Source organism: Bufo bufo, chromosome 1 (assembly GCF_905171765.1).
Source record: "Bufo bufo chromosome 1, aBufBuf1.1, whole genome shotgun sequence".
NCBI lineage: Eukaryota > Metazoa > Chordata > Amphibia > Anura > Bufonidae > Bufo > Bufo bufo.
Genome location: NC_053389.1, coordinates 502,401,955 through 502,413,534, shown reverse-complemented (window position 1 = coordinate 502,413,534; position 11,580 = coordinate 502,401,955). Strand labels below are relative to the sequence as shown.

At 41.5% G+C, this 11,580-nt stretch overlaps 1 protein-coding gene across 2 annotated transcripts in view; it reads right to left on the bottom strand.

Annotated features, from left to right (window-relative positions):
• Nucleotides 1-2,759: 2,759 nt before the first annotated feature.
• Nucleotides 2,760-11,580, bottom strand: part of GXYLT1 (glucoside xylosyltransferase 1) — a 58,008-nt gene continuing 49,187 nt past the window's right edge. For both annotated transcript variants that reach the window (XM_040410852.1, XM_040410853.1), the window contains 2 exons: nt 10,276-10,445; nt 2,760-4,974 (listed from right to left, as the gene is read on the bottom strand). In XM_040410852.1, the coding sequence (XP_040266786.1) occupies nt 4,813-4,974; nt 10,276-10,445 (332 nt within the window). In that variant the 3' untranslated portion in view covers nt 2,760-4,812. The remainder of the gene's footprint in view (nt 4,975-10,275; nt 10,446-11,580) is intronic.

Below are 11,580 nucleotides of genomic sequence, written 5' to 3'. Positions count from 1 at the left end.
GATTCCACATTCACTGTGGAATCGTCTGTGCTGTAAATAATACCGGTTTACACTTGTGAACTTCTGGACAACAAACTAAACAACTATCTGTCGTTCAATGATTTTATACTACTTGATAATTGATCACTTTCACTCAATTTAGTGATTTTTTTTATGATCATCAAATCGTGTAAAGGGGCCTTAAGACAGCTGATGGCCGAATGCTCATTTGTCAGCCAGCTTTTCCTCCTGAAGTCCCAAATACATGCAGGCTGGTCTCAGCTGAACATGGATGTGTTCTTAATGGGGAAAGATTGGAATAGCTGCCAGACCTTCACAGTAGCTTGTCTCCTTTGAGAACACAAGATCGGTCAATACTGAAATTCAGCGCCCTCATATACATTGGATAGCTGGCCATTCCAAAACACAGTTCTTATTCTAATAGCTTACAAGCTTTTATTGCTGCTGAGTTACAATTTGCTGAGGAACAGAGATCTTCTTGTGAGACCAAATAATTGTATCTATGGTAAGGTTTAAAATGCCTGCCAGTGGCAACAAGTTGAAGCATTTCAAAGGCCTTCCGCTTGACTCCTTCAAACAGTTATAGGACACCGCGAAGAGTCCACAACCTAACTGTGGTCAATATCAAGAGCAGTTGTTATTTTTGATGTGTATTACTTTTGGTAATTATTTAAATGCCATTTCATCAGTGTAATGGGGTCTCCCATCTCTTCCTGATGGCAGGTTTTGGGGGAGATAAAGACTACAGGGCAAACAAACTGATCCTTTTGTTTTCAGGGAGATAAGCTGCTGCTAAAAACTGTATGACGGCTAAATTCTCCCCTCTCCCCATTCCTGACACATGACACGGCATCTCATGTATATGACTAGCTTTATAGCCAACAGCACCGATAAAAAAAAAGCCAAATTCTGCCTGTCCATTACTTCCATAGGCCTGGCCATCAGCTTGACTGGCAAGCCTATGGACAAAGTTTCTCAGCAGCTTGCTGCTCATTGTATCTTAAAAATATGAAACTTACATTACAGCAAAGAAAACTCTTACATAAAAAACAGGCTAAGATAATTGTCCAATAATCTTTAAAGGGAGTCTGACAGCGTGATTTTGCCTGGTAGGACTTGTAGAGAGTAATAAAACTATACTCCTATTATTGAAATCCATTTCTTCATTCTATTGCAAAAAAAGTTAATTCAATATGTAAATGAGCTACTTAGTGCATTGAGGGCAGGCCCTAGCCCTTTCGGTGCACTCTAGCTCTGCCACTGTACTGAAGAAGCCCCTCCTCCCACTGGTTGACTGACAGGGCCAGATGTCTGTATTCTCCTCTCACCTGACCATGCTGTACAACATTGGTGAATGTGCAATAGAAGAATCTGGTTCTGTTGTGGGCAATGAAATGTATTGCACATGCGCCAAGGCTGTGCAACACTGCACTGCATAAGACTTTAGGGCCAGGTGAGATAAGAATTCAGATGCCTGGTCCTGTTAATCAACCAATGAAAGGAGGGTCTTCGTCAACAGAGTAGCAGCGCTACGGTACACCAAGGGGCTAGGGTCCACCCCCAGTGCACTTAACAACTCATTACATATTAAATAACCGTTTTTAAGTGAAATGCAGCAATTGATTTCAATGATAAATACTATTATTCTCTGCCCTAATGTCCTACCAGGCTTGGTTTAATATGAAAAATCATGCTTGAAAGTAAAACTTTACCCTGGAGGAAAAAATTGTATTATTGGGTATGTTTCCACCCTAATATAAGGAGGAATGGGCACAGTTTAACAGATATAACATTGTTGACCATTGGCAATGGAAGAAATTGGTTATGCATTATCATGTTAAAGCTTTACAGCTACTGTAATGAATGCAATGGAAATGAATGCTAAAGGGGTATTCCCATCTCAGACACAGAAATATCTAAAGGATATGCCATAAATGACTTAATGGTCACTAACTTTTCACACAACTTTGCATAAATCCAGAGTACAAGTGACCCTAAGAAACTTTTTAATATGTCTTATCAGAGAGGAATGTCTACTTCTCATGTTATCATCTGCTCAAACCCCCCCCCCCCCCTTGCTACCTGAACATGTACAGGAAGAAGCAGCTCACAGAAGCCTCATATTACAGATGTCAATACAAGTCTATGGAGAGGCGAGGAGTGAGCACGAGCAGGGTGAAACAGAAGAGAAAGATACTGCTGAAGTTAAATAGGAAGTTTATATCTCAGCACAAGTGTTTTATTCACAACTATACAAGTCAGTACTTCTCTGTAATGTCTTCCATGACCCTGTGGCTGCTTCTGAGTGAATTGAGTAAGGCCCCTTTCACACAAGCAAGTTGTGTTTAGCATTGTAATCGCAGCGTGCGTCAACGAGAGCACCCGTCCTGAAAGCATTATGTCAGTGTTATACAATATATTCCAGTCGTCTAAGGGTTACATAGCATCATACATCAATATAATGCTATGCGACCCAGTCAGTGCTGGGAGGTCATGACGGGTGCTCTCGCTGACACACGCTGTGAGTCCAATGCGTGGAACTCGCTTGTGTGAAAGGGGCCTAAGAGAGGGTTAGGAAGCAGATTCTCCTCTACTTCCTGTGGGAAGTGGATTGGAGCTAGTCTCCACCATCTCTGGTAGAACTGCAAATTAGACATGCAGAATGCACAGGGGAAAACTAGTGGTTTGAAATGATGTTATTCTTCATGTACCCACACAGTATTATTGATTAATGCAAAGTTTTTTGAAAGGTTAGGTACCCTTTAAAGGTGGGACCCACATCTGTCAGACATTTATGGCATAATCGGGGATATGCCATGAATGTCGGAGATGAGAATGCCCTTTTAAAGCTGAACATATAAAATTTGTAACAACTAAAAACAAACATTAAAACATATGTACAAAGCTTCCTAACTCACACCCATTATAAATGGAAGGGGAGTAATAGGGTGGAGTAGTCCTGGGGAAATCTCCAAACATGCCCTAGTGCAAAGAGTCTTAGTGCAAGAGAATACAGGAGCCATCTATACCTCAAAGGGGACTATAGTAATGTGCTGACTGGACAGCCTTTCTCTTTTACCAAAAGTCTACCAAAGAATTCCTCTTATTTATCCTTTACAATTCTCGTTTTCCTTATCTCCAAAATTCATTTCTGTGTCCCAGAACTCTTTTGCTGTCATAGACACAAAAGATTGTGAACATTTGTACTCTCATGATCAGTCTTTGTATGATAACATAGCTATCATTTCCAAAAATCCCCACATTACAGAACCTAAAATAAAGGGGTTGGGCAACTATTAAATTTTACTTTAATATAATTCAGCATGAAAATGTATTTTTGCTATTTATTTTCTTTTATAAAAATGCTCCAGTTGTGAGACATTCTCTTTACTTCATTATAATGGCACCCCCTGGTGTTTAATCTGTATGGCAATGTGCGGGTACACCTCCTGAGGTGGTCACACATGCTCAGTTCAATCCTTCAACTGCCAAAAGCAATATCTATTGTTAAAAGCTGTGACAGTTACAGGAAAAGAACACGCCCACTGAACAAGGACATGCCTCCGGATCTGTGATAGGGAGAGGGCTGCAGCAGAAAGGGCACACCAACTGAGAAAAGACATGCCCCTGAGCTGGCAGCCTGAAGATAATCTAGCAGGTCAAGTCCTAGCTTTGTTAGGCTTCATCCACACGTCCGTATACATCATACGAGTGTATTCCTGTACTGCGGCGGCGGCACAAAGCGCATGGCGTCATAGCAACCAATGACGCTGTGCGCTCCTGCATTAAGCCAGTCCGGTATCTCACGGACAGTGTTCCACGGACGTGTGAATGAAGCCTTTGAAAGGGATCGTCATGTACTATATTTTGTCGGATTTTCATTTTTTAAATCAATCATGGCATAACCTCATTACATATTAAATCTTAAACTGTAGCTCCGTGAACTCCAACCTATGGGTATCCAGCTGTTGCAAAACTATAACTCTCATGATGCCCTAACAGCTGCAGGCTGTGAGGGCAAGATGGGAGTTGTAGTTTTGGATCAGCTGGAGGGTCACAGGTTGAAGAACACTGCTCCAGCTGATATGACAATGGCAAGCAGTGATTCTCAAACTTCTAAAGTCCTTAACACAAGATAGCACAAGGTAATGTAGGGGCAAGGAGGCTAGTCAGGACACACAGCAAAACTTTTTTTTTAAACTTTCAGAAGATACACATTTAAGGAATTCCCATGCAGGTCACCCATGTACTTCACCAGTATTTGTCCCAATCCAAATGATTTTAGGAAGAGTTGGGAAATCTCTGCTCAATGCTCTATTTCATAGTGTGGAGGGGGCAGTGAAACTGACATTGGGGGTGTGAGGACAGGCAAATGTCTCGCCCACCAATAGGACTGGTGACACGTTCCTCGCCATGACTGGGTTAACTTTAGTCGATAGTTCAGACGGCTCAGTCATACAGAATATTATAAAATATTATTAATTCAGGATCAGAACATAAGTGTTACTAAGGTTGATGTATAAAAACTGCTGATACCCTACATGTGGCTTGAATGCAAGCTACAAAACATTATCCCAAAGCTCCTTTAGATGTAGAAAACCTACCACAAACTCTGACCCTTGTACAGTACTATGCAAACAGAGTCGGATGCTTTGAAAGCATTTGCTCGGTTCTGATAAATGGCCATAACGCTTTCCAGTAAAAGTACACAGCATGTAGTGCTTCCTATGAACAGAAGCGTATGATCAACTGTGGCTCTTTTCTTTGTGCGATCCCATTTAGTTCACACACAATGTCGCTCAGCCAAAAGCATCACCTTACGTTTGATCGCCTAGTATAAAAGTCATGAATGCTTTTGGTAAGCTGCTTTGTGAAGAGTTTATGTATCCTGCCACAGTAGGTGTGCTCTGTTTTCTGCAATTCCAGTTCTAAAGGAAGCAACAAAGAATGGACGACGTCATCTCCAAATGAGAACTATAGAAGAAAAAGAAGACAAAAAAGAAAAAGAAAAGGATTACTGTTATGAATCATGACAAGACTAAACATCTTCACTGCTTCCCGAAAGAAAGACCAGTGGGTAACAGGATACAGCTGTCACCACTATAATGTAATGGTAATCTCCGAGATGATTTGATTGAATCTGATAGATTCATTTTCCCTTCACCAATACCCCCAAAGTTGAGCTGTTATTTTCGAGCCAGGTTTGCCATCAAGCACACAAAATATTCATTATACCTAGAATTCAAGAATAAATTTACTTTTCATAGTAGACATGTCAATTTCTATTTTAAAAAAAAGTCATTTTCCGCTTTTCCGTGCAAATGTACAGTACTAAAATCACTCCAGCAACTTGTCCAGTACCTATTTACATGTGCCATTTCACGCCCCACTAGGCTTGAGCGAATCAAAGCCGATTTGTTCAAATGCGGTTTGTGCTACTTTCACACTGGCGTTTTGGCTTTCCGTTTGTTAGATCCGTTCAGGGCTCTCACAAGCGGTCCACAACGGATCAGTTTTGCCCTAATGCATTCTGAATGGATAAGGATCCGCTCAGAATGCATCAGTTCCGTCACCATTCCGCTTGCAGCGTTTTGGTGTCCGCCTGACGATGTGGAGGCAAACGGAACGGTCCTGACACACAATGCTCTGAACGGATGCAGGCGGTTGTATTATCTGAACGGAAGCGTTTTTTGCAGATCCGTGACGTATCCGCACCACACGAGAGTTTGAAAGTACCCTGAAGCAGTAAAATGTATTGGCTCCGTGGAGGCAAAGTTCATATTGCCCACTTTGGTGAATTACTACAGCATTCATATCTGCATATTGAAAAACAATTTAAAATAGCAAACCGAAGTGGGCTTTGGTACTGGTTGGTACCTCGGTACCGAAGCCTACTTCTGATCGATATTTTAAATCGTTTTTCAATATGCAATTATGCATACATTAGGACTTAAATGAAGTCTCGCTCAACTTCGGGCGAGAACTTTGGCTCCACGGAGCCAATACATTTAATGCTATACAGAAATAGCATTAAAGTCGAAGTATTTGAATGAATCGACTTTGGATCTATCATCCGAAGGTCAAGTCGCTCAAGCCTACTCCTTGCACTAACTTTGGTGAAGGGTTTGGTAATGTCTGACTTAACAGTAACACAAATTCACTGCCAAGGAATTCCGGGAGTGAAGATTTACTAAAATGATCATCGACTACCCTCTCCTGAAAGTCAGACTTAGCAGCCCTCAGTAAAATGAAATCACAGGGATATTTACAGGGGTAGATGAAATATTCAACCTGCTGCTGCTAAATTCTTAAAATCAATACAGATCAAAACAGATTGCGTTAAGAAACGTGTTTGCAACTGCTCATTACACAAACAGTTTATCACAAGACGCAGGTTAATTGCTTCGTAGTGGCTGAAAAATCACTATGTATGCCAATACCAATCAGCATTAAAAATTCATTTTCTACTAGTCTCCACCATGGTACTGCAGTAATGAACTTAACTCTTTGTGCGCACAAACTTTCTATAAAAAGGGAGGGAGGATGCACATAAATGAACAGAAAGCACGACCTACACTGCAAAGAAAAATAAAAGCTTACAAGCCTGATACAGAAAGGTCATCTTCCAAGGGAAGAGGACAGATTCCTCTAAGCATTAAAAAAAGAATTTTATGGAAACCGTTTGCGTGAATGCAGAGCAACCTCACATCCCCATAAGTCCACTTTTTCATTTTTACATCCACATGACAGCAGTTATATAGCACCATTAAAATATAGTATTGATTTTTGAAGGTTATATACAAGACAGCCTCTTATATTGCAATGAATGCCAGCCAATTTTACAACTCATCGGTGGGTTTACAAGTAATAAATTGGTTATTAGAAGGCTTACTCGTAGCTTGAAAGAAAGAAATTAGAGCTGCTTGGCTGAAAACCATGCATACATTTCACGTAATAACCTCTGGAAAGTTGGCAAATAACCCGGCCAAGTTCTCCTGGTATTCCCAGACTGGAGAACTATATGAAATTACAGAGGTAGTTCTTCATGAGGGCATGATTACACTAGACGCTCATTGAGAAGCGTCAAGGAGCATGCATCATTACTCTCGCAGAGACCTCAATGGGACTGGTTTGGATGAGGCCGAGTGCTGGATTTAGCATTCAGTGCTTCAATAAGATATGCACTACATTAACGTCATATTAAAGGGGTTGTCCGAGTGTTTAATATGGATCACATTTCCTCGGGATAGATCATCAGTATGTGGTCGGTGAAGGTCCAACACCCAGCACACCTGCCGATTAGCAGTTTGAAGAGGTCATGGCGCTTCGGTGAGTGCCCCAACCTCCTCGTAGCTTACCAAGCACAGCCCCATCCATTAAATAACGGCTGTTCTTGGTATTGCTTATCCCCATTCACTTGATTGAACATCAAATAGGCCATGTAATTAATAAACGTGACGTCTCTGGCCTAGGAGGACATTGTGGTGCTCTCTTCAAACAGCAGATTGGCGGGGTTCCTGGGTGTTGGACCCCCACCGTTCCGAAACTGATGACCTATCCAGAGGATAGGTCATCAGTATTAAACACTCAGACAACCCCTTTAAATAAAATCCTAAACAAAGGATAGCAGTTGTGTTGCCCATAGCAACCAATCCAACACATCCAACCGCAGCAAGCATCTAACTGGATGCTACTAGTTCCTTAGCATGGCTCATAAGACCTGTGACAACAGAAACTGCCTTCAAATAAAAGAGCCCAACCTTGTAAGAAGGGTTAAGCAGGTCAGAAACAATGTAATGACATCATTCTGTACATCTAACCCTATTTACTGTACAGAATCAAAGAGACCAATGACTATTTGGACGATGCACTGGTTAGCAAAAAAGAAAATCTTGCTAAAATGTCCCTGCATCTTATAGTCAGCAGTAAGGCTGAGTTCACACGGGCGTTGCGGGAAAATGTGCGGGTGCGTTGTGGGAACAAGCGCGATTTTTCCGCGCGCTTGCAAAACATTGTAATGTGTTTTGCACTCGCGTGAGAAAAATTGCGCATGTTTGGTACCCAAACCCAAACTTCTTCACAGAAGTTCGGGCTTGGGATCGGTGTTCTGTAGATTGCTATTATTTTCCCTTATAACCATGTTATAAGGGGAAATAATACATTCTGAATACAGAATGCATACTAAAATAGCGCTGGAGGGGTTAAAAAAATAATAATAATTTAACTCACCTTAATCCACTTGATCGCGGAGCCGGCATCTCCTTCTGTCTTCATCTTAGCTGTGTGGAGCAACAGGACCTGTGGTGACGTCACTCCGGTCATCACATGATCCATTACCATGGTAATGGATCATGTGATGGATCATGTGATGACCGGAGTGACGTCACCACAGGTCCTGTTGCTCCACACACCTAAAATAAAGACAGAAGGAGATGCCGGCTCCGCGATCAAGTGGATTAAGGTGAGTTAAATTATTTATTTATTTATTTTAACCCCTCCAGCGCTATTTTACTATGCATTCTGTATTCAGAATGCTATTATTTTCCCTTATAAACAAGTTATAAAGGAAAATAATAATGATCGGGTCTCCATCCCGATCGTCTCCTAGCAACCGTGCGTGAAAATCGCACCGCATCCACACTTGCTTGCGGATGCTTGCGATTTTCACGCAACCCCATTCACTTCTATGGGGCCTGCGTTGCGTGAAAAACGCAGAATATAGAGCATGCTGCGATTTTCACGCAACGCACAAGTGATGCGTGAAAATCACAGCTCATGTGAACAGCCCCATAGAAATGAATGAGTCGGTATTCAGTGCGGGTGCAATGCGTTCACCTCCCGCATTGCACCCGCACGGAATACTCGCCCATGTGAACTCAGCCTAAAGATGCCTGGCAGTACTAGACCCCCTGCACTCTTACCACTTCCTTAAAGGGATATTGCAGTAAAAAAAAATAATAAGTTGGACCAAAAAGATTAAAAAAAAAAATCATAAATAAATTAAAGGCTATGTACACCTTTTTTTTTTTATTATCGCATTGTACTTATTTTTGGCTAAAAATCATATTTTTTTTAATTGGTCTTTATTAACAATATGGATTCCTTTTTTCTGTACAGAGCGGACATGCTCTAGCAACCTGTGCATTTTTTGTCTTTTCCGTCATCTGAGGAGCTGACGGGTTCCTTATTTCTGCTCTCTGACATTATAAACACTCATTAACGCTCAATCCTTATCTTGCTGATAAGAATGTGGCTTAAATAAAGTGTTTATGTCCTCTCAGTAGTTTAGAGATAAGGTTTATTAGATGACCGGCACAAAGTGAAAGTGCCAGTCACACAGAATGGCTCAATATTTTTTAATAAATGCCAATTGAAAATATGATTTTTAAGCCAAAAATAAGTTAAATGCAATCATTAAAAAATCCCTCCAAAAGGCGTGCATAGCCTTTAGGAAATAAAAATCTTACACTCACCTTGCCGATTCCCTGGCGCTGCTGTTCTGACAGTGCCTGCATCCCCGCTGTACCCACTTCCTGCCACTCGCTCAAAATGGAAGACAACAGCTGTTAATGCCACTCAGTCAATAACTGACTGCAGTAATGACCCGCCTCAGCTAATGATTGGCGGAGCAACATTCCCAGGTATTTCCTGCCATGTCAAGAGTGGTGCATCAAGTTGGGCACAGAGGGACTCAGACACCAGAGAAACTGCAGCGCTAGGGAATCGGAAAGGTGAGAATAAGCTATTTATTTATATATTTTTTACCACTTCTTAGGCATCTGACATTTTTTTTTTTTATGGAATACCTCTTTAATGATTGTGCAATGTGCTTTTAAAGTATTGTGCATGATCAATGAAAAAACAGTGCAGGATGTCACTATGTTGTTCCTGCTTCCTATGTACACCTTGTCCGAGAAGATAAGCAAATTGAAATATTGCTTTCCAAGGAACTGATGCATGAGAAGACTGCAATAGGAAGGGGGTGGAATACGAGAACTGATCCTCCTTGGAAAGCAATATTCAAAAAGGTCAGCTTCTATACCGCTTTGAATGCTGCCCACAAACAAGAAAGTATATTACTACCATTACATTCTGCTCCCAGTAAAGTAAACAGAATGGGACATGTTCTTGATTAAATATTTTTTTGATTCCTATAGTCTGTGTTCCACTAAGGGTTAACAAATACAGTATGTCCAATATATTATAATAAAAGCACTTATTAACAAGACTTCTATAATGAAACGGTTGTAGAAATGATGAAACGCTGAGCCTTACATTTCGCAGTGCCTCATATACAGCTCTAAACGCTGGCTGCTTATTGTCATGGTATACACCTCTGTTCCCGTGAAGGATAAAAATTCCATCTTCAGCTTCATTACAATTGCTTCCATAGATGCAGTGATCAGGACGGTAATTCCACTGGCAAGGGAAGACATACAGACTTTCTGTTGTAAGGAAGGAAAAAATAAAACACTTAGTTCTACACAGATAATTCAGCATCCCCTGCTGGTTCAGTGTCTATATAGAAGATGTTCTGCTGTTTTGCAGGTGTGGTTTTATATAGGCACAGGACTAATCTCCCAGAATGCAGTAGATAGCAAAGTATTATTCGAGCCTAGCTAGTAAAATGTTGGCACAATGCAGAATGATTTCAGTAGCAACAGAAGAATTGTGAATGCAGCTCTGGGCTATACGACAGGCTGTAACTGAAGAATAGTAGATCAGTACAGCAAAGTATTTCCAAAGTTACTCAACATATTATGCAGAACAGAGATACAAAGCATACATTTGCTAAACCTATGGGGCAAGTACTACACATTGTATATGCTGACTTGTCCATAGACTACGATTCACCAAACAAATGCTGAATGAGAGTTTTTTGGGCATAAATTTGGGGGCATGCAGTTTTTTGTACCCTGCAAATAATTGGCTATGCTTTTCCAGTACCAGTGGATACAATTTTTTTTTACTGTTGCCAGACGTATGCATTGCCTGGAACAATTGCCTGTGGCCCCCTTCAAATGTGCAGATGGAATGCGATGACAACAGAGCCTCAGCCTGATGAAGGTCACCAGAGATCCAGAATTTATCCTACTGTCTGGCAGTAGATCTTAATATCCTCCAGTTATTTATTTGATGCACTTAAATAGCACTACTATATTCCGCAGTGCTTTACAGACATTAGCATCACACTGTCCTCAATGGGGCTCACAGTCTAAGTTCCTTATAACAGCGGTCTCCAACCGCCGGGCCGCGGCCCAGGACCGGGTCCAGGTAGATTGTTTGCCGGGCCGTGGCGATCAGGGCCATCTTTAACACGGTACTTATGAAGCGCTTCCATTATGGAAGCGCTTCATTAGTACAGGAGGACCAGGAAGCGGTGAAGGATCTGTACTCACCGCTTCCTGGTCCTCGGCTCGGCTATGCAGGACTGCGCACAGCGTGAGGTCGCTCTGACCTCACACTGTGTGATGCGATACACAGTTGACAGCAGGGTGAAGAGGATCGCGATGGTGACCAGGAGAAGGAGAGGTAAGTGTTTTTTTATTTTTATTTGCGCTGGGGGCTGACATAAGGGCT